At 41.2% G+C, this 24,602-nt stretch overlaps 1 protein-coding gene across 3 annotated transcripts in view; it reads right to left on the bottom strand.

Annotated features, from left to right (window-relative positions):
- The window catches only part of gramd4a (GRAM domain containing 4a), a 66,215-nt gene that overhangs the window by 27,566 nt on the left and 14,047 nt on the right, over nt 1-24,602 (bottom strand). For 2 of the 3 annotated variants that reach the window (XM_075471311.1, XM_075471312.1), the window contains exon 3: nt 16,385-16,505. In XM_075471311.1, coding sequence (XP_075327426.1) covers nt 16,385-16,505 — 121 coding nt within the window. Of the gene's footprint in view, nt 1-16,384; nt 16,506-16,593; nt 16,880-24,602 lie in introns of those variants that run through there. The other variant, XM_075471313.1, reaches the window with a different exon arrangement.

The following is a 24,602-nucleotide window of genomic DNA, read 5'->3' as shown; positions in this document are numbered from 1 at the left end:
GTTTCTGATCACAGACCCTGGAATCTAAGGTTTCTGAGCACAGACCCTGTAATCTAAGGTTTCTGAACCCTGGAATCTAAGGTTTCTGAGCACAGACCGTGGAATCTAAGGTTTCTGAACCCTGGAATCTAAGGTTTCTGATCACAGACCCTGTAATCTAAGGTTTCTGAGCCTGGAATCTAAGGTTTCTGAGCACAGACCCTGGAATCTAAGGTTTCTGAACCCTGGAATCTAAGGTTTCTGATCACAGATCCTGGAATCTAAGGTTTCTGAACCCTGGAATCTAAGGTTTCTGAGCACAGACCCTGGAATCTAAGGTTTCTGAACCCTGGAATCTAAGGTTTCTGAGCACAGACCCTGGAATCTAAGGTTTCTGAACCCTGGAATCTAAGGTTTCTGAGCACAGACCCTGGAATCTAAGGTTTCTGAACCCTGGAATCTAAGGTTTCTGAGCACAGACCCTGGAATCTAAGGTTTCTGAACCCTGGAATCTGAGGTTTCTGATCACAGACCCTGTAATCTAAGGTTTCTGAACCCTGGAATCTAAGGTTTCTGAGCACAGACCCTGGAATCTAAGGTTTCTGAGCACAGACCCTGGAATCTAAGGTTTCTGAACCCTGGAATCTAAGGTTTCTGAGCACAGACCCTGGAATCTAAGGTTTCTGAACCCTGGAATCTAAGGTTTCTGAGCACAGACCCTGGAATCTAAGGTTTCTGAACCCTGGAATCTAAGGTTTCTGAGCACAGACCCTGGAATCTAAGGTTTCTGAACCCTGGAATCTAAGGTTTCTGAGCACAGACCCTGTAATCTAAGGTTTCTGAACCCTGGAATCTAAGGTTTCTGAGCACAGACCCTGGAATCTAAGGTTTCTGAACCCTGGAATCTAAGGTTTCTGAGCACAGACCCTGGAATCTAAGGTTTCTGAACCCTGGAATCTAAGGTTTCTGAGCACAGACCCTGGAATCTAAGGTTTCTGAACCCTGGAATCTAAGGTTTCTGAGCACAGACCCTGTAATCTAAGGTTTCTGAACCCTGGAATCTAAGGTTTCTGAGCACAGACCCTGGAATCTAAGGTTTCTGAACCCTGGAATCTAAGGTTTCTGAGCACAGACCCTGGAATCTAAGGTTTCTGAGCACAGACCCTGGAATCTAAGGTTTCTGAACCCTGGAATCTAAGGTTTCTGAGCACAGACCCTGGAATCTAAGGTTTCTGAACCCTGGAATCTAAGGTTTCTGAGCACAGACCCTGTAATCTAAGGTTTCTGAACCCTGGAATCTAAGGTTTCTGAGCACAGACCCTGGAATCTAAGGTTTCTGAACCCTGGAATCTAAGGTTTCTGAGCACAGACCCTGGAATCTAAGGTTTCTGAACCCTGGAATCTAAGGTTTCTGAGCACAGACCCTGTAATCTAAGGTTTCTGAACTCTGGAATCTAAGGTTTCTGAGCACAGACCCAGGAATCTAAGGTTTCTGAACCCTGGAATCTAAGGTTTCTGAGCACAGACCCTGGAATCTAAGGTTTCTGAACCCTGGAATCTAAGGTTTCTGAGCACAGACCCTGGAATCTAAGGTTTCTGGGCACAGACCCTGGAATCTGAGAACCTGAAAGGAAAAGTACTGCGAGACTTTTCCAGTCCGGGCCGAAGACAATGGCTCCTTTCATGGCAGGAGGGCAGGGGGGGGGGCCGGGGTGTTCGCAGAGTGAGAGCTGCTTCTAACTGGCCTCGCATTGTTCGCTTTCACAACAATGTCGGCCAGAACGCCGGCCGGCGGGGGCAGAAGGGAAAGCCGAGTTCTGGGGCCTCCGGCCGCCCGATGAAACAGAGCGTGAGATTACTCCTCATCCTCATTTGGGTTAAACGCTGACAGAGTTTCCTTATCTCCATCTTTCTACACCCTACTTTCCTCCAACTTATCTAAAAATGTCCTCCCACTCTGGCCCTCATTTTCCTGGATGACCTAGATCCCCCCCCTCTCTCCACAACATGAGGATGACTTCATTAACTAATCTGAAACTTCACAGCTCTCTCTTCTTCTTCTTCCTCGTTTCACGCCGTCTTCGCTGACATCTTGGTCCCGTGGCGTGCAGCCGGCGTGGTGGAGATAAATATATAAATATGGAATAAATAGTCCAGATCAGTGGTTCCCAAACTGTGTGCCGTGGGATTTAGTGACAACCACACGTTATTATTGCAATATACAACTACACGAAAATGATTATTTTTTGATTTACTATATCAGTACTCAGTAGGCACTCATTTCATAATACAGGCAAACTCTATACCTAAAAACAATTATTTAAAAAAAATCCTCATATTTCGCTGTTAACGCAGCTGCTCAGGTGGGAATTATGAGACTGTGACACATCACAGGCTGAAGGACAACATGAAAACAGAGAAAGAGGGAAAATAGAGCGCTTTGTGGTGCGGAGCAAACCACCAACAACCAGAGCAGAGACCGCCGACCACCCACCACCGAGAGAAAAGAGGAAAAACTGTCAGCTGACAGCATCATGAAAGTTACCCGTCTTATGGCTTCAGGTGGACCAAGGGCGCTCTGTCGGGAGAAGCTAGCTAATGCTAACTTAACTGCTAGTGAGCCAATGCTAACTTAACTGCTAGTGAGCCAATGCTAACTTAACTGCTAGTGAGCCAATGCTAACTTAACTGCTAGTGAGCCAATGCTAACTTAACTGCAAGTGAGCCAATGCCAACTTAACTCCTAGTGAGCTGATGCTAACTTAACTCCTAGTGAGCCGATGCTAACTTAACTCCTAGTGAGCCGATGCTAACTTAACTCCTAGTGAGCCGATGCTAACTTAACTCCTAGTGAGCCGATGCTAACTTAACTCCTAGTGAGCCGATGCTAACTTAACTCCTAGTGAGCCGATGCTAACTTAACTCCTAGTGAGCCGATGCTAACTTTACTCCTAGTGAGCCGATGCTAACTTAACTCCTAGTGAGCCGATGCTAACTTAACTCCTAGTGAGCCGATGCTAACTTAACTCCTAGTGAGCCGATGCTAACTTAACTCCTAGTGAGCCGATGCTAACTTAACTCCTAGTGAGCCGATGCTAACTTAACTCCTAGTGAGCCGATGCTAACTTAACTCTTAGTGAGCCGATGCTAACTTAACTCCTAGTGAGCCGATGCTAACTTAACTCCTAGTGAGCCGATGCTAACTTAACTCCTAGTGAGCCGATGCTAACTTAACTCCTAGTGAGCCGATGCTAACTTAACTCCTAGTGAGCCGATGCTAACATAACTCCTAGTGAGCCGATGCTAACTTAACTCCTAGTGAGCCGATGCTAACTTAACTCCTAGTGAGCCGATGCTAACTTAACTCCTAGTGAGCCGATGCTAACTTAACTCCTAGTGAGCCGATGCTAACTTAACTCCTAGTGAGCCGATGCTAACTTAACTCTTAGTGAGCCGATGCTAACTTAACTCTTAGTGAGCCGATGCTAACTTAACTCCTAGTGAGCCGATGCTAACTTAACTCCTAGTGAGCCGATGCTAACTTAACTCCTAGTGAGCCGATGCTAACTTAACTCCTAGTGAGCCGATGCTAACTTAACTCCTAGTGAGCCGATGCTAACTTAACTCTTAGTGAGCCGATGCTAACTTAACTCTTAGTGAGCCGATGCTAACTTAACTCCTAGTGAGCCGATGCTAACTTAACTCCTAGTGAGCCGATGCTAACTTAACTCCTAGTGAGCCGATGCTAACTTAACTCCTAGTGAGCTAATGCTAACTTAACTCCTAGTGAGCTAATGCTAACTTAACTCCTAGTGAGCTGATGCTAACTTAACTCCTAGTGAGCTAATGCTAACTTAACTCCTAGTGAGCTGATGCTAACTTAACTCCTAGTGAGCCGATGCTAACTTAACTCCTAGTGAGCTGATGCTAACTTAACTCCTAGTGAGCTAATGCTAACTTAACTCCTAGTGAGCCGATGCTAACTTAACTCCTAGTGAGCCGATGCTAACTTAACTCCTAGTGAGCTGATGCTAACTTAACTCCTAGTGAGCTGATGCTAACTTAACTCCTAGTGAGCTAATGCTAACTTAACTGCCAGTTAGCTGATGCTTCTGCATCGTAGTACCCAAGCATCTTTGTTTACCCAAGTTGTCTAAAATGTCACATTTTATTTGGCATTAGTAAATAATTATGCACATTTACAGATATTTGACATGATATGAGTGATAACACGTGTTATAAGGACTGTTTGGCACAATAGGTATGCCTTGGGCACAAAAAGTTTGGGAAGCACTGGTGTAGATAAACAGCGTTCTATAATTCAGCGTTCTGCCTGTTTGGAGAACAGTAATCACATCGTAGGTTTCATGACATCAGATATCTGAGCGATGGGAATCGAGAGCTTTCAGGGGAAGAGTTAAGAAAACAAGAGAAGCTTCCAAAGTCAACACACAACATCTGGATTCAGCAGCTCACAGCCTCTGATCGTGAAGCTTCTCTTTCTGCCTTCACCGAAAGGAGGTTTTTTCTTTTTTAAATGTGGGAACACCTGCCACAACAAAGCAGAAACAGTGTGGACAGCGGAGCTCTAAGTGGGACAGAGGGCGAGCTGCCAGCTGTTTCCAGCTTCAGAGCCTTCTCTCCTGAGCCGTCCATCCAACAACGCCTCCTCGCTTTAGAAACATCTTCGACAGGAAACACTTTTCAGCAGGAATCACCAGCGATGAGGCTCAGAAACCATTTTACTGTGACACTGATGGGCTTAAATTAGAAAAACATTAATCTGTAATCATATTAAAATGCAATAAAACACGTTTAAATGTGTCTCCGGTCACAGATTCCTGCCTCCCCCCGTCAGGGTGTCTCATAAGAAGACAATAAAAAATGGGGGCGCATATTCCCAGCTCGCACTGGTGGATCAGGTCCTGAAACTTAGTCGCAATGCCCCAAATAAACAGTCCCGATCTGGAGCCCAGCTCGCTTTGTTGTGGTTTGGTTCGTTATGTTGGAAAAAGCAACACATTTAAGGCCTTTTTCTGCAGTTTAAACCAAAGAGCAGCATCGATTCCTCCTGCAACACGTTTATAGATTAATAATGTAAAATATCCTCCTTGTTTCCATGGCACCAGTTCCTTAGTTCACTGTTTATTTATTCAAAAGAAAACAGCTAAATCTGGACCTTAAAGAGTTATTAGGGACCCTATTGTATCTGTAAGGTTTCTTATTATTATTCTCGAAAACTCTTGAAATTTTGCGAGCGCCATGTGCCAGTCGACGACATGAAAGAATCTAAACTTTATATATTTGGGAGTCGCTCACTGACTCTGTAGCGCCCCCTACGATGCTTAAAAATGGTCCCCGCATTGGGGTTAGTTTCGCGTGGGACGGCGAAATTTGGTACACTCATTCATCATGCCCAGACGCACAAAAAAGTCTCTTGCCGCCATGGTCCCACGTCCACAGGAAGGCGGCCATTTTGGATGGAAGGTGCGTTTTCGTGCCATTTTGCCATTATCGAGTGTGGGAAAAGGGAAATGGGAGCGAAATGGCTCAGTGGCGCCCCCTAGAAATGTTCAAAAAGCCCTACGCATTGGGGTTATGTGCTACGGCATCCAGCGCCTCGCAGCTTTAATTCATCATGCGACTGCAGCGTATTAAACTCAGACATTCGATGTTGACATTGAGAAGTCGCAGGCCTACTGTGTGTCGGTACATTTCTGACACATTTCATCTGTTCACTGACACATTACATCTGATTTCTGACACATTACATCTGATTTCTGACACATTTCATCTGATTACTGACACATTTCATCTGATTTCTGACACATTTCATCTAATTACTGACACACTTCCTGATGTGCGAGGCCGGTTTATGCTCGTGGGGTTTAAAACGGCTGCATTACAGGCCCAGTTCCATCAGCTTCCCCTGGTGCTGCTGCAGGTTTGTGCCCGGTGGGAAGTAGGCCAGCTGCTGGGACACCATCGATCAGGCCCCGCCCCCCTCCGTGCGCTGACCTTCAACACATGACCCCCCCCCAGTATCTGGACCTTTCCAACTTTATGGAACAAGTCGCTGTAAAACCAATAAACTCCAATTAGGGGCCGGCCTGCCCGCTGCACCATGTAAAACGGGAATATGGACCCACCGTGTTCCCACTTTTAAAGGGACGAACTAATGAGCCAAAAACGTAGAAAAGCCCAGACAGTTTGCCAATATTCTGTCGATCCTGTGCGAACACAAACCAGGCCGGTTGTAATGCAGCCGGCTTTATTTCAGGCTTCTTCTGAAGAACCGGACCGGGAGAAGCAGTAAACGCTCGGCACATTAAGCCTGCTGGTGTAATGACGTGAGGGGAGCTCCGATCTGCTGCCTTTTCACCACTTGTAGGAGGGTCAGCTCAGTTCAGCTCAGCTCAGATACCCGAGGGACAGATCCGAGCTGGCGCTTCCTCCTGCTTTTACATCCATTACTGTAACGAGCTCTGAACCAGCAGCTGTAATATCCACAGTCTCTGCATCGTCCACAGGGCTTCTGAATAATTAATAACCGAGATAATGGAGTTCCTTCTTTGTTTTTTGGGCTTTCAGAAACAACGTGAGAATATGTCAACACGTCGTTCAACATGTTGTGATCTGGAGACGTCTAAAAATGGCCGGTTTGGCTCAGAAAATACGTCATTTATAAGCAGAGTTGGGTTATAGTTACTTTGGAAAGCAGTTACTTAGGTTACAACGTTACGTATTTATAAAAGTAATCAGTTACGTTACAAAGTTGCCTATTAATAAAAGTAACGCGTTAAGAGTACTCCTGCTGCAGCTTAACTGACGCAGACACACTTTAAATGCACCGAGACGTCCTGACCATGAATAACATCAGTCATCCAACCAAATGAACTCTGCAGGATAACAATAACAAGAAAGATGGTCAGTTATATGCCACATAGCATTTTATTATTATTATTATCATGTGATCAAACTTCAGGAGTTGCCTAACGTTTGGTACTCAGCCCAGGCAGCCGATATGATGCAGCTATGAAACAGAATCTGAGGCAAACAGGTTGATGATTCAGATCTATTTATAAATTAAATTAACCACCAATCAACCATCTAACAAAAATGCAGAATAAAACGAACAATAAAAATGGCTCACTGGCACACAGCAGGCAAATGACAAATATAACCTAATAGCTGAACTATGAAAATACTGTCCAAGTCCCACAGGCCTAAACTCACTTTGCCTTCGTCCACTGACATTTACTCTTCATAATAGTGATGGAAACGTAGCAGAAGAAGACCAGCGGGACGGAGTGGATGTTTTTTTTTAATTCAAAGTGGAATTTTTTGAGGTGGACAGAAGCTTTTCACCATCACAGAGAGAGAGCATTGTACCGTTGTGTTGTTCTTGTCCTTTTGGCTGGTGAATTGAAAATAATGTGCGTACTTCCACCATGAAAAAATAACTAAGTTACTGATTACCGAACGCAGGAAACTAACGCGTTACGTTACTCGATAAAAGTAATTAGAGTAATCTAATTACCAACAACACTGTTTATAAGTATAAATGTTAAAAAGAAAGTCCATTTGGTGTTCAGATGCAGCTTTTACAAACCCGAGCCGAAGAAGCTGGTTCTGCTGCTCCGTTCTTTATTATTTATTTTTTAACGGCCTCGTACAAAAGGATAACAACCTCGACATAAATCATGTAAAACATAAAAACTGTAGTTTTATGGCAGAAGCCACTAAAAACAGGACAGCCATTACTGGCAGCGTGAGGTGGGGACGGTCATTAAATATGCAATATTTGCATGTATCAAAGCTTTGAGGCAATAACACCAAACACTTCTGGTACAAATTAGGATAAAAACCATGCGTGCTGCTTTAGATGATCCATCAGTAGCTTCATGTCTTAAAAAACTATTTAAATGTGAAATAATTCATTTTTCCAGGTTTGGAGACACTCAAACTTTATGAGTGAACTGCCTCTCTGCAGTGGGATGGAAGAATGAGACATTAAAGAGAAAAAAGGAGTAAATAAGAAGCTGAAAAGTAGAGAAAGAGGTGGAAGAAAACGTATTAAAGCTGTAAACGACAACAGAAGGCGGCCAGATTAACCAATTTCACGTCCTCTGAATCGCAGCAGCCAATCACGGCAGCTTCCATCTGGGATGGACTCTCGCCTCCGGTGAAGTTCGGAGATAAAACGCCGGCTTTATTTCAGGTAGAGAAAACAAACCCACGCTCAGCTCAGCTCACTGTGGAGAAACATCCGAGGAACAACTCACTTCTGGGGTTAAATGAGCAGCTTTTGTTGTGCTTTTCCTTTGGAAATGCAGCTTTTTCCCACTTTTAAAGGCCAAAACGTTTCTTTGTTTTACTTCAAAGTGACAGAAACAGCTAAAACTGAAGCTGAAATATACTCGGCTGAGGAGATGAGAAGAGTTTCCACGTTGATCACACTCAGGACTGCCATTATCCATGTTTTAAAACAGAAGTTCAGCCTGTTAAATGTCGTCATTGTTCATTAGAGCAGCGGCTAAACAATGAAAAATACACATTCATCTTTTTTTTTTTATCTTTAATATCTTTTTTAAGCCGTTCAAACCTACTTTTATTTAATTCTACATTGGATCAGAGCTCTTTAAGCTTTCTGTATCTGATTGAACAGTAACTGTGTCAACAAATACTGTGAAGTTGTGTAGAAATCTCAGATTTTAAATCTCAAGTTAATTAGAAAGAAGATAGAAACATTATTATTGGATATTGGGCTGTGGCGATTATTATTATTATACGATACACGATATTCAGCCAACGATTCGATACACTTACATCATTTTCTAAAAAAAAAAAGGGGGACAGTGAGATTTAACATGACTCGTCGCTGATTGGACCGGTGGTCCGACCTTTGTATGCAGTATGTAGTATGTAGTATGCAGTATGTGGTATGCAGTATGCAGTATTTAGTATGCAGTATGCAGTATGTAGTATGTAGTATGCAGTATGCAGTATGGAAGTATGTAGTATGTAGTATGTAGTATGCAGTATGTAGTATGCAGTATGCAGTATGTAGTATGTAGTATGCAGTATGTAGTATGTAGTATGCAGTATGTAGTATGCAGTATGTAGTATGCAGTATGCAGTATGTAGTATGTAGTATGCAGTATGCAGTATGGAAGTATGCAGTATGTAGTATGTAGTATGCAGTATGCAGTATGGAAGTATGTAGTATGTAGTATGCAGTATGCAGTATGGAAGTATGCAGTATGTAGTATGTAGTATGCAGTATGGAAGTATGGAAGTATGTAGTATGTAGTATGTAGTATGCAGTATGCAGTATGGAAGTATGCAGTATGTAGTATGTAGTATGCAGTATGGAAGTATGGAAGTATGCAGTATGTAGTATGTAGTATGCAGTATGGAAGTATGGAAGTATGTAGTATGTAGTATGTAGTATGCAGTATGCAGTATGGAAGTATGCAGTATGTAGTATGTAGTATGTAGTATGCAGTATGCAGTATGGAAGTATGCAGTATGTAGTATGCAGTATGCAGTATGGAAGTATGTAGTATGCAGTATGTAGTATGCAGTATGCAGTATGTAGTATGTAGTATGTAGTATGCAGTATGCAGTATGCAGTATTTAGTATGCAGTATGTAGTATGTAGTATGCAGTATGCAGTATGGAAGTATGCAGTATGTAGTATGTAGTATGCAGTATGCAGTATGGAAGTATGTAGTATGTAGTATGTAGTATGCAGTATGCAGTATGGAAGTATGCAGTATGTAGTATGTAGTATGCAGTATGGAAGTATGTAGTATGTAGTATGCAGTATGGAAGTATGCAGTATGTAGTATGTAGTATGCAGTATGGAAGTATGTAGTATGTAGTATGTAGTATGCAGTATGGAAGTATGCAGTATGTAGTATGTAGTATGCAGTATGGAAGTATGTAGTATGTAGTATGTAGTATGCAGTATGGAAGTATGCAGTATGTAGTATGCAGTATGGAAGTATGTAGTATGTAGTATGTAGTATGCAGTATGCAGTATGGAAGTATGCAGTATGTAGTATGTAGTATGCAGTATGTAGTATGTAGTATGCAGTATGGAAGTATGTAGTATGTGGTTTTGAACACAGCCGCTGTGTTTGACCTTAAAGAGCGAAGCCCAAAGGCTTTTTCTTATTTTTTTCCCAATGTGTGGAGCAGTTTTTGCTAGTGAGACACATTTTAGACACGTGATATGAATCTGTAAAGGATGTGTGCAGTGATAAGAGTGAATAGCTGTGCTTGGATGTTAGCTTGTGCACATTCCTAATTGCCGTAGATCCTACACAAACACACGGAAAAGACGAATGACGGCAAAATAATGAGAATAAAAATAATAACACGTTGTTCACGAGTCTCACGTCGAAGTCTTTTTGGGGGTAAGTCCCTGTAATTTACCTTTATTGAGTGAAGAGGAAGAGGGAACGACCTCACTTTAAGCATTATAATCCCGTTATAGCATCTTATTTTCCTATATTCCCAGAAAAGCCATTACACAACACACAAAGCCACAGCACGGTGCTTGTTTCAGCACGCTAATCACACGAGCTCAAACTAAAGACAAGTCTGTATTCGTTTGTTCTCCACACATAACTGAGGCGATGACGTGCGGGCACCTATGTAGCAGGCTGAACCGTGCATGCAGCCACATGCACCGAGCGCGCCTTTGTTTATTGTTCGGCCAGGAGAGCCAACGGGAGTGCAGCGAATGCTCAACAACAGGGCTGAGAGCACGGGACTCCATTAGGTGCGAAACTATTCCCTGAAGCAGGATTACGTCAGCTGGAGACGGGACGCGTGAGAGAGAGAGAATCACCTTCTACGGACGAGCAGAGGGCGACAAGGGAACAGAAGGGAGAGAGACTCAGGAGAAAGTTGGTGAAAGGGGAGCTCATCCTGACGCTGGGACAATGAAGCCAGGCCTGTCCACAGAGGACACAGCCCGAGGTATTCCCTTTCACAGCCTCTCACTTTCTCCCGGATAGACGTGCACAGTGTGGACAGTTTACAGGCCGTTACCCACCCCAGCACAGCCAGATCTGCCCCTGCACAGCCAGATCTGCCCCTGCACATGCATTACACTGCTTTAGAAAGTAAAGCATCCGAGCATCCAAAGCTCCTTACAGTGATTCTGTGATTTTGGCTATGACTAATGCTCCTCTGAGGGAATCCTATGAGTAATTAATGCAAATGTTATGCAGTCAGTCCAGAAACTGGAGCTAAAAATAGGCCGGCTGCTGCACGGTCCCATCAACGCAGAACATGGATGTTTGAACCAGCTGCAGCAGCTGCCACTGCAGGAAAACTTCTTCTTTAAACACTTTTATCTCACACTTAGGTTCCAGTTTCCATCCAGCTGCAGCAGCTGCCACTGCCGGAAAACTTCTTCTTTAAAACACTTTTATCTCACACTTAGGTTCCAGTTTCCATCCAGCTGCAGCAGCTGCCACTGCAGGAAAACTTCTTCTTTAAAACACTTTTATCTCACACTTAGGTTCCAGTTTCCATCCAGCTGCAGCAGCTGCCACTGCAGGAAAACTTCTTCTTTAAACACTTTTATCTCACACTTAGGTTCCAGTTTCCATCCAGCTGCAGCAGCTGCCACTGCAGGAAAACTTCTTCTTTAAAACACTTTTATCTCACACTTAGGTTCCAGTTTCCATCCAGCTGCAGCAGCTGCCACTGCAGGAAAACTTCTTCTTTAAAACACTTTAATCTCACACTTAGGTTCCAGTTTCCATCCAGCTGCAGCAGCTGCCACTGCAGGAAAACTTCTTCTTTAAAACACTTTTATCTCACACTTAGGTTCCAGTTTCCATCCAGCTGCAGCAGCTGCCACTGCAGGAAAACTTCTTCTTTAAAACACTTTAATCTCACACTTAGGTTCCAGTTTCCATCCAGCTGCAGCAGCCTCCACTGCAGGAAAACTTCTTCTTTAAACACTTTTATCTCACACTGAGGTTCCAGTTTCCATCCAGCTGCAGCAGCTGCCACTGCAGGAAAACTTCTTCTTTAAACACTTTTATCTCACACTGAGGTTCCAGTTTCCATCCAGCTGCAGCAGCTGCCACTGCAGGAAAACTTCTTCTTTAAAACACTTTTATCTCACACTTAGGTTCCAGTTTCCATCCAGCTGCAGCAGCTGCCACTGCAGGAAAACTTCTTCTTTAAAACACTTTTATCTCACACTTAGGTTCCAGTTTCCATCCAGCTGCAGCAGCTGCCACTGCAGGAAAACTTCTTCTTTAAAACACTTTTATCTCACACTTAGGTTCCAGTTTCCATCCAGCTGCAGCAGCTGCCACTGCAGGAAAACTTCTTCTTTAAACACTTTTATCTCACACTTAGGTTCCAGTTTCCATCCAGCTGCAGCAGCTGCCACTGCAGGAAAACTTCTTCTTTAAAACACTTTAATCTCACACTTAGGTTCCAGTTTCCATCCAGCTGCAGCAGCTGCCACTGCAGGAAAACTTCTTCTTTAAAACACTTTTATCTCACACTTAGGTTCCAGTTTCCATCCAGCTGCAGCAGCTGCCACTGCAGGAAAACTTCTTCTTTAAAACACTTTAATCTCACACTTAGGTTCCAGTTTCCATCCAGCTGCAGCAGCCTCCACTGCAGGAAAACTTCTTCTTTAAACACTTTTATCTCACACTGAGGTTCCAGTTTCCATCCAGCTGCAGCAGCTGCCACTGCAGGAAAACTTCTTCTTTAAACACTTTTATCTCACACTGAGGTTCCAGTTTCCATCCAGCTGCAGCAGCTGCCACTGCAGGAAAACTTCTTCTTTAAAACACTTTTATCTCACACTTAGGTTCCAGTTTCCATCCAGCTGCAGCAGCTGCCACTGCAGGAAAACTTCTTCTTTAAAACACTTTAATCTCACACTTAGGTTCCAGTTTCCATCCAGCTGCAGCAGCCTCCACTGCAGGAAAACTTCTTCTTTAAAACACTTTTATCTCACACTTAGGTTCCAGTTTCCATCCAGCTGCAGCAGCTGCCACTGCAGGAAAACTTCTTCTTTAAAACACTTTTATCTCACACTTAGGTTCCAGTTTCCATCCAGCTGCAGCAGCTGCCACTGCAGGAAAACTTCTTCTTTAAAACACTTTTATCTCACACTTAGGTTCCAGTTTCCATCCAGCTGCAGCAGCTGCCACTGCAGGAAAACTTCTTCTTTAAACACTTTTATCTCACACTTAGGTTCCAGTTTCCATCCAGCTGCAGCAGCTGCCACTGCAGGAAAACTTCTTCTTTAAACACTTTTATCTCACACTTAGGTTCCAGTTTCCATCCAGCTGCAGCAGCTGCCACTGCAGGAAAACTTCTTCTTTAAAACACTTTTATCTCACACTTAGGTTCCAGTTTCCATCCAGCTGCAGCAGCTGCCACTGCAGGAAAACTTCTTCTTTAAAACACTTTTATCTCACACTGAGGTTCCAGTTTCCATCCAGCTGCAGCAGCTGCCACTGCAGGAAAACTTCTTCTTTAAAACACTTTTATCTCACACTTAGGTTCCAGTTTCCATCCAGCTGTAGCAGCTGCCACTGGAGGAAAACTTCTCCTTTAAACACTTTTATCTCACACTTAGGTTCCAGTTTCCTTTTCCATCCAGCCAGTTTCAAACCACCTTTTGAGACTTCCGGCTCAGTTTGGTGCTCGTACAAATAAATCCCAAGAATTAAATAAATAAATGAATAAAAACAAACAAAAAGACAGAACACCACCACAAAAAACAAATCTATCAATTTGTTGAGCAGGCAGCAAAAACTTTTCAGCTGGCTGCCTGCTTCCAGTCTAATTTATTTTTCTTTTTATTAAAGTAAAAAGAACAGAGGGATGCAACAGAAATGTACACGGATGTTTGAACCAGCTGCAGCAGACTCCACTGCAGGAAAACTTCTTCTTTAATGCACTTTATCTCACACTTAGGTTCCAGTTTCAGCTGCAGAGCCAGTTTCAAACCAACTTTTGAGACTTCCGGCTCAGTTTGGTGCTCGTACAGTGAGCAGGCAGCACTGTGGCCTCTTCCTCTTCCTCTCTGGTAAACTGATTAACTTCCTCCTTCCAGTCTAATTTATTTATTTTATTAAAGTAAAAAGTATGTACATGGTATGTTGGGACATCAACATCTGGGTTTCTTTAAACAATTAAAGAAAATATTAAAGAAAATAAACAGGAGACCGAGCAACCAGGGGCGTAACCACCATAGACATTGAGGGGGACACGTCCCCCCCAATGTTGGGAAAGTACCAATCTGTCCCCTCCAATATTTTGTCTAGTATGTGACATATAAAAGTACTCCTTCTTTCCTAGATCAGTCCCTTGCTGTTCCAGATTTACTTTCAATGTGGGAAACAGTATACAAACAAAATAGTATGGAATAAGTTTACAATTGCACATTTTGTATTTGTGTTTTGCTACTTGACATACAATAAAAAACGAGCTTTGAATTGTAACTTGTTAATTGGTCATTATACTGCATTTCTTAAAAACTATGTTCTATACAAGCACATCTTTATCAATACACCTATATGAAAATTGTACAACATTTTCAATATAAATATTTTGGGAAGGGCTCACATTTGGACCAAGGGCTGAAATCTACTGTTCTATACAGTATATATTTCATGGGTTTAGGATTTGTACAGGTCACCCTAAAATGCACTAGAATGCAGGAAATGGCATCTAAGAAATAAAAAATCTTCTGGGGGACGACCCCCAGACCCCCCGCTGGAATATGGTCTACGGTTCTAATTTGGACCCCCCCAATATCTACACTATGGTTTCGCCCTTGCGAGCAACCTTTTCCTGAGAGCTGTGTATGCAACTCTGACAATGTTTAAATCCAGTTCTATTTAGCTGGGCATATGACACCTGAAAGTGTTTTATCTGCACTCTTCACTTTTAAATGAATGAATTAATGATTATTTTTAATGTTTTTTTTTTATTTTAATTTTTTTTTAATGATTTTATTGCCTTCTTGTGATTTTATGTAGCTGTAAAGCACTTTCAATTACCTTGTGTACAAATTGTGCTCTATAAATAAAATTGCCTTGCATCAGATTATGAGAAAAACTGAAAAAAAACAAATAAATCCCAAGAATTAAATAAATAAATGAATAAAAACAAAAAAAAGACAAAACACCACCACAAAATCCAAATCTATCAATTTGTTAACTCCACGAAATCTGGCCGTGACCCATTCTGACCACAGCTTAATAAATCTGTTCATTTGTAGGCGAAGTGAAAAAGTCATTTTTTCATTAACCATATCCTTCCATTCCTCTATTGTGGGGGAGTGAGGAAGCAGCCAGTATCTAGTGATGTTTTCTTTACAAACAGATATCAGAGCACCAAATAAGTCATTGTTTTAGTGTCCTGGGTGAAAAAATAAAAAATAAAAATGCAAAACTGGAAAGGTATTTTCACATTAAATATACTTTCCAGAGCATATACCCAGAGAAACATAACTATAGTATTAATGAGCGGGCATTTATAGACCCCTCAGCTTGCTTTATGCTAAGAAATGTGTTGCATTATTGTGAAAAAAGATCTGCAGAGCGAGTAACTACTCAGTGGATAAGACAGATGTTAGCAAGCCTTCCATTAGAGAGAATAACTCACATATTAAAGGCTAAACGGCAATTATTTACAGACATGTGGAGCCCTTTCATCAGCTACATTAAGGATTTAATAGAAGTGGATGACTAATCTTTGTGGGCAATGCAGATCCTGACCCTGTAAGATTTGTATGTTTTCTTTATATTTATGTCTTATCTTGCATGTATTAATAATACTTGTTTGTATATAGATTATCACCTCAGTTAGCAGGAGGAGCATCCTTATTTTGAGTGTTACGTTTTGTTCTACTTTTTGTATGGAAGTTGAATGAAAACATAGAAATGTAAAGGCTGTATGTAAAAGTGTTAAAAACTGAGAATAAAAACAATGTGGCAAAAAAAATACATACTTTCCAATGTTTCGTGCATCTCTAACCAGAGCTTCCAGCGTAATTTAAAGGTTTCTAATACACAGAAACCATTCTAAATATCAGATTCCACACGGATCCAGGTTCATTTAACATTGTTTAGCCTTTATAAGATGCAGCAGAGCAGCTAAAGGCTTCGTTTTCATGTCGGACAAAAGGCAGCGAGTGCCAAACCACAAAGAAACCACGAGATGCTTCTTCCTTTAAGCTGACGCACGATTTATCAGCAATACTTCCCCCCCGCGGGAGCTCTCCGGTTTCACATGTCTGTTTCCTGCCTCCGTTTAACCGGCTTTTTCCAGCACATGCAGGGAACCCTGACGTGTTTATCATGTGCACAAACATGGCCGTAAAAGCGCGTGTACTCACGTAGGAAATGTTTCTCCAATAAGGCGATCTCCAGGTGACCTTTGACTTCGCTGAGCCGCTCCGACTCCGACCTCTGGAAGTCCTGGATGGCGGCAGCCATGGTGGGAGACCCCGAACCGGCCTGTCATTCACAAAAAACACAGAGAGAAACAGGTGAACAGAGGCAGGGACGGATCCAGATCACACATCAGCACGGAGCCATGACTCACAATGGTTCCTCCCCACGTCTACGACCAGCAGAATAAGAATACTAAAGGTTTCCAACTCTGACAGCCGGCTGCAAAGTGGAGGACAACGAGTGTCCGGGTGGGAGAGGACGATGCAGAGGAGCGCAGCGATGCTAACGGAGGCTGAGCACTGCAGGTGGAGCATCTGTGCTCGCCCACAGCAGAGGCTCCTTTAAGAGAGCGAGCACACACACACACAGACGCTGCAGCAGCAGCTTATTCCCGACACACCGCACCGTCTCTGCCAAGGAGACGGAGAAGCGAACTGACAGGCGTGCAGCGGGAGGAGAGCCAGAGCCCGGCGAGAGGAGGCGGATGGTGAGGACGACTGCATCAGGACCGGGCGGAGGGGACGCAGGGAGGCGGCGCTGCAGCAGCAGCAGCAGCAGCAGCATGCCGGTCCGGCCCAGAGGAAACGCACCTGAGAGACGCCCGCTGCAGTCACAACCTCCCGCTCAGCTGAAGTAGGTCGAGCCCTGACGTCAGCCTGGTTAACGATTCTGTCCCCCCCCCTTTCATCACGACCGATTTCATCTATTCTGTCATTTATATGCAGCAGATGTTACAAAAAAAAAAAAAACTGAACTCAGTCCCTGAGAGGCCACAGAAGGGAATAAATCACATTTTACTACAATTTCTGCAGAAAATTCTGTTGCATAGGCACAAAATACACCTTGGTTCCCACTTTTAATTTACGAGATGAGCCTGAGAGGCCGGCCTTTAACCCTGAAGCCCCTCCCACTGCAGAGAGCGCCTTAAAAAACAGCCGGGTTAGGATGCTGTTCAGCTTCTATCATTAACAGAGTTTTATGCTCCTGTTTCCTTTTCTTATCCTGACAGTATCAGCAGCAAATTTATTCAAACTAGGGCTGGGCAGCGATTAAAATGTTTAATCTAATTAATCGCATGATTTCCCTGATTAATCACGATTAATCTCATTTGTACGCAGAATCCAAAAATGAATCCAAAAGTAGTGTATAGCTTTTAGCATTTAGCTTTATTTTAAATGTGCTGCCATATGAATGAAAGTGCCATAACATTTGTTGTGCAAACACACTTTTAACATCAGCATCTTTCTGTAGTTTTTATGTAGAAGCCTCGCTCCACTGTCTGTTTCCTTGAATGACTTGCTGCTATCAGTTGTGTGTTTTGCCTTTAAGTGATATTTTAGACTGGAACTACTACGCTGAGAAGACAATTCAACTTGGCAGTGTTTACAGATGACTTTGGTTCTGTCGACTCCGCCGTCTGGAAGAACTTTAACATGAAAATGGCCGAGTAAAAGTTCCGTACCCTTCTCCATGTTTGGTGGATCCAAAGATTACTTTCTTTTCCTGTTCCACAGCAGACAGCAACAGACTTTTACAAAATAAAAGCCTGTGAGCAGCAGACTTTTACAAAATAAAAGCCTGTGAGCAACAGACTTTTACAATAATAAAATAAATAATAAAACATGCGTTTATGCGTGATAAAATATTGATCAGCGTTAAATAACTAACGAGTTAACACGCCCAGCCCTAATTTAAACGTGTGCAAACATAAGTGGAAATGCAATAAATGAGTTTGTACACCCTGAGCTGGAGGTCCAGATTAGCTCTCAGGTCTTTGCCATCAGTTAAATACCGTAAACAAAGAGTTTAAAGACTGAAAACGGGTGAAAAAGCAGACAATCCTCTGTGAAAGGAAGGAAACAGCTGGGTCGGGACTTTCTGGACAGTAAGAACAGTAAGAACATCTCTTTCTCTGAGGATGGAAACCTGGAGGTAAGTCTGACTGCGCTGGTTATTAAACGCAGGCCTGAAGTATTATTTAAACAGTGAGAAGCCTTCCCAGCAGGCAGAGCGGGACAGGGACCCTACATGAGTTACACTAAGTGTTAAGGAGCAGATTACAGCCACTTAACTCCTCATGCTTCAGCCTTTCTCCTGTTTATTGAGCCTCTGCTCCCACAGTGTGGAGCTGCTTCCTGCTCTGGTTCTGAGTTATAAACTCAGCCCGGATCAGTCGAGTCCAAACTCTCCGGAAGATTAACCGAGGCTCATTCCTCTCAGTAATCACTTTACCCCACATTACCTTTGCTCTTTACAGGCTGCTCCTCGCCTTGAATGACTTGAGTGTTATTCAGTTCATGTTTTCAGTTTGAATACAAAATTAATAAATTAATTTAATGAAAATAACATGGATTACCCGGTAGGAGCGCAGGTCATGATTGGATCCCTACCCTGTCAGTCAGCCATGCCCTCTCTACATACCTTAGTGTTTATTGGAGAGAATAAACTCATATCAGATATGCATCAACATGTCAGCGGGACCGAGAGTCGTTGTCTTCGGCTTTCATAATCACCATTTTGACGGCAAAAGACGAACAGCACAGTGCAAGACATGCGGCATCAACATCTCAGACAGCCAGACGACAACTTCCAACTTTGTTCGTCATCTGAAGATCCATTCTGACCAGTAAGTGCTGTTAAATTAGCTAATATTATCCTGTTAGCCTAGCCGGTAGTTAGCTAACGTTAGCTTGATATGATACGGGGTGGACAGGTTGGACACATTGGCCAATGATGTTTACTGACAGTTACTTATATCTTTGTGTTTTCACTTTATTAAGATCAGATTCTGCAGGTAAAACTGCAATAATAAGGTGTGCAACACATGTGCAAGTCCCAAGTAATTTTTTCTTGGTCAAGTCAAGTCACAAGTCATCAAAACAGCGACTCGAGTCGACTTGAGTCCCTATCTCTTCAGGAAACAATACCCAGATCCGCCCTCTGAGGACATCACCTGTTTAGTCCCAGCTTCTTGTTCTTATTTCTTTCTTTTTTGTTTAAAATTTGAATCATGCTTTTTATTTCTACTGTTTTAATGTCTCTGTAAAGCACTTTGAATCGCCCTGTAGTTGAATTGTGCCATATAAATAAACTTGCCTTGCATTACGCACTTATTTGTTTCCTTAAATGTCTTTTTCCCCATCTGTCTCGGTACCTAACTTACCGCACTTACTCCAGCACTAGTTCTGCTCTTAGCTGTTTGGTTTTGGGAGGAAATGCACTTATGATTTCTTGTGAGCTGAAGTTCTTTTGCCTACCGCTGTGGAACACACTTATTGGAAGTCGCTTTGGATAAAAGCGTCTGCAGAAGGACCGTAATGTGATGTAATGTGATGTGATGTAATGTAATGTAATGTAATGTAATGTGATGTAATGTAATGTGATGTAATGTAATGTAATGTGATGTAATGTAATGTGATGTAATGTAATGTAATGTGATGTAATGTGATGTAATGTAATGCGATGTAATGTAATGTAATGTGATGTAATGTGATGTAATGTGATGTGATGTAATGTGATGTAATGTAATGTAATGTGATGTAATGTGACATAATGTAATACGATGTAATGTAATGTAATGTGATGTAATGTGATGTGATGTAATGTGATGTAATGTAATGTAATGTGATGTAATGTAATGTGATGTAAGGTAATGCGATGTAATGTAATGTAATGTAATGTAATGTGATGTAAGGTGATGTAATGTAATGTAATGTGATGTAATGTAATGTAATGTAATGTAATGTAATGTAATGTAATGTAATGTGACATAATGTAATACGATGTAATGTAATGTAATGTGATATAATGTAATTTAATGTAATGTAATGCGATGTAATGTAATGTGATATAATGTAATGTAATGTGATGTGATGTAATGTAATGTGATGTAATGTGATGTAATGTAATGTAATGTGATGTAATGTGATATAATGTAATTTAATGTAATGTAATGCGATGTAATGTAATGTGATATAATGTAATGTAATGTGATGTAATGTAATGTGATGTAATGTGATGTAATGTAATGTGATATAATGTGATGTGATGTAATGTGATGTAATGTGATATAATGTGATGTAATGTGATGTAATGTGATGTAATGTAATGTAATGTGACGTGACGTGACGTGACGTGATGTGATGTAATGTGATGTAATGTGATGTAATGTAATGTGATATAATGTGATGTAATGTGATGTAATGTGATGTAATGTGATGTAATGTAATGTGATATAATGTGATGTAATGTGATGTAATGTGATGTAATGTGATGTAATGTGATGTAATGTGATATAATGTAATGTAATGTGATGTGATGTAATGTAATGTGATGTAATGTGATGTAATGTAATGTAATATAATGTAATTTAATGTAATGTAATGCGATGTAATGTAATGTAATGTGATGTGATGTAATGTAATGTGATGTAATGTGATGTAATGTAATGTAATGTAATGTGATATAATGTGATGTGATGTAATGTGATGTAATGTGATATAATGTGATGTAATGTGATGTAATGTAATGTGATGTGATGTAATGTGATGTAATGTGATGTAATGTAATGTAATGTAATGTGATGTAATGTAATGTAATGTGATATAATGTAATTTAATGTGATGTAATGTAATGTGATGTAATGTAATGTAATGTAATGTAATGTGATGTAATGTAATGTGATGTAATGTAATGTGATGTAATGTGATGTAATGTAATGTGATGTAATGTAATGTGATGTAATGTAATGTAATGTAATGTGATGTAATGTAATGTAATGTGATGTAATGTAATGTAATGTGATATAATGTAATTTAATGTGATGTAATGTAATGTGATGTAATGTAATGTAATGTAATGTAATGTGATGTAATGTGATGTAATGTGATGTAATGTAATGTAATGTGATGTAATGTAATGTGATGTAATGTGATGTAATGTAATGTAATGTGATATAATGTAATTTAATGTGATGTAATGTAATGTGATGTAATGTAATGTAATGTAATGTAATGTGATGTAATGTGATGTAATGTGATGTAATGTGATGTAATGTAATGTGATGTAATGTAATGTGATGTAATGTGATGTGATGTAATGTAATGTAATGTGATGTAATGTGATGTAATGTAATGTGATATAATGTGATGTAATGTGATGTAATGTGATGTAATGTGATGTGATGTGATATAATGTGATGTGATGTGATATAATGTGATGTAATGTAATGTAATGTAATGTGACGTGACGTGACGTGATGTGATGTAATGTGATGTAATGTGATGTAATGTGATGTGATGTGATGTAATGTAATATGATATAATGTAATGTGATGTGATGTAATGTAATGTAATGTGATGTGACGTGACGTGACGTAATGTGATGTAATGTGATGTAATGTGATGTAATGTGATGTAATGTAATGTAATGTGATGTGACGTGACGTGACGTGACGTAACGTAATGTGATGTAATGTGATGTAATGTGATGTAATGTAATGTGATGTAATGCGATGTAATGTAATGTAATGTAATGTAATGTAATGTAACCAGGACCCTCTGCAGCAGCATCTTTAGCTCCTCAGTTAGTTACCCGACACATCTGAACCCCGATCATTTGTTTTCTGGAGCGGATAATGAACCGGAAACAATTCAAAGAAGGAGGATTTACAGCAGAACTGTAATCCAAAGCGATTACTTTAAACTCTCAGACTGAACAGAACTGATCTTTAACGTTTCGTATGAAAGTGAGAGATAAAAGACTTTATTTTAAATCCACAGGATGAGATTATAGGTTCGGCTACCTGTGACTAGTGAGAAAACAGATCCCTGCGCGGACAGATGTGGAACCCATCTTCTCTCAGCCGCCTTCAGCTGGTGCAGAACGCTGCTGCCCGTCTTTAACCAACATCAACAGACGTGTGCACATCACTCCTGTTCTTAACTCCCTCCATCGGCTTCCTGTCCTTTACAGAACCGATTTTAAACTTTTAATGTGTGTTATTAAAGCTCTTAACGGCCTCGCCCCGTCGTATTTATCTGAGCTTTTAACAGTCCTGGTAGAGCTCTGAGGTCAGCAGATCAGTTTCTGCTGGAAGTGCCCAGGTCAGAATACAAACCCTGGGGTGAGCGAGCCTTTTCCCAAAGCTGCCCCCAGGCTCTGGAATAAGCCCCCCGTCCAGCTAAGTCTTATTTCTGACCCGGGCCTCTTCAGATCCAGGCTAAAAACCTGCTTATTTAGGATGGCTTTAATACCCAGTAGCATGATGACGCTTTTATCTTATTCGATTTTGTTTTATTTTATTGCTTTCACTGTTCTTTTGTTGTTTTTACTTCTTCTTCTCTTTATTTATTACCTGCTGTAAAGCACTTTGGTACACCGTATTATTATTATTTATTAATTAATTAATTAATTAATTAATTAATTAATTAATTATTTATTTTTTTATTATTATACTTATTTCTGACCTGGGCCTTTTCAAATCTAGGCTAAACACCTACTTATTTAGGACTGCTTTTAATACCCAGTAGTATGATGACACTTATCTTATTCGACACTGTTCTTTTATTGTTTTTACTTAATTTCGTCTTTATTTATTACCTGCTGTAAAGCACTTTGATAAACCGTATTATTATTATTTATTTATTATTTAATATTTATTTGTTATTTATTTATTTATTTATGAGTTATTCATTTATTATTCATTTATTTATTTATTATTATTATACTTATTTCTGACCTGGGCCTCTTCAGATCCAGGCTAAAAACCTGCTTATTTAGGATGGCTTTAATACCCAGTAGCATGATGACACTTTTATCTTATTTTATCTTAGATTTTGTTGTATTTTATTGCTTTCACTGTTCTTTTATTGTTTTTATTTGTTTTTACTTCTTCTTCTCTTTATTTATTACCTGCTGTAAAGCACTTTGGTACACCGTATTATTATTATTATTATTAATTTATTATTATTATTATTATTATACTTATTTCTGACCTTTGGTACACCGTAAGGATCGTCTGTAAAGGGCTGTAGAAATAAAGTACTTTTATCATTGATCATTTAAAAGCACAGCGAAGCTGAAGATACTCATTACGGGTTAGAAATCTCATCAGATTTTAAATTGCACACGCTGCTGACGGAGCAGGTGAGATCCCCTGCACGCGTCTGCCTGAACGCCACCTGGCCGACGCCATCCTGCCTCTTTAACACGGATGACGTGCAGCTTGGCGTCCTGCAGCCCAAGGGCAAACGCTGTCCTCCTCCAGACAGATGAGGGGATGGCGAGGCCCAGACCCGGGTCACATGATCCCGTCCCGGACGGCGGCGGCGGCGGCACCAGGTGGGCACGCACGGCTGCTGCCACCACACGCCTCTCGTGTGTGTGTGCGGCCCAGCTCGGCCTATTTTAAGGCCTCAGAGTGACTCATCAGTGCTGCCATGTGGGCGATGCCTCCCAGCGAGGGCTCACACGAGCAAACACCAGAGCGCACGCAGAGACGCAGGTGTACGCCTGAAAAACACGTGCACGTGTTGCACATGCACTGAGAGATGTTTCAGTCGCCATCAGAAAGACACTCTGGGGACCATCAGAGGCTCCTCCCCCGGCGCCTCCTTCATCACTCTCCCACTTTAATGCTTCCTGCTGTCCGGTATCTCCTCATCTCAACATTTCCGCTCCCGTCCGCTGCTGATTGCCATCTCGGCGTCGTGTCCACCATAAATCCTCATTTCCACTGCCCCCCCCTTCATGATGAGCCCTCCCTCCATTACATCCGTTTCCTCCTCAGAGTTTAACCCTAATTCCTGATAGGGGACATTTTTCTCCACTTGGGGTGTACTCTCTCCTCTAATTTCACACTGTAGATAGTGATACTCATCATATTTGGTCCAGTTGTGCATTTTTGACTATTTTTTCGAATTTCAAACACACATCATATACAATGCAATTTTTCATTGTGTAGAAAGAAAAAAAAACTCCTTTATTTCTGAAAAAAAATCCATAATTTGAAAATACTGGCACCTAAAGGCTTAAAATTTGGGCTAAAAAGTTCAAATTGGCATTTAAAGGGTTAATTTTTTGAAAATAATTGAAAACTGATCAGAGTGGAATAAACGATTTATGGAAAAAAAGTGGAAAAAAATATTAATATATGATGTT

This window comes from Odontesthes bonariensis, chromosome 8 (assembly GCF_027942865.1).
Source record: "Odontesthes bonariensis isolate fOdoBon6 chromosome 8, fOdoBon6.hap1, whole genome shotgun sequence".
NCBI classification, from domain to species: domain Eukaryota; kingdom Metazoa; phylum Chordata; class Actinopteri; order Atheriniformes; family Atherinopsidae; genus Odontesthes; species Odontesthes bonariensis.
Note: the sequence above shows the minus strand (reverse complement) of the source record. Positions and strands in the feature narration are given on the sequence as shown.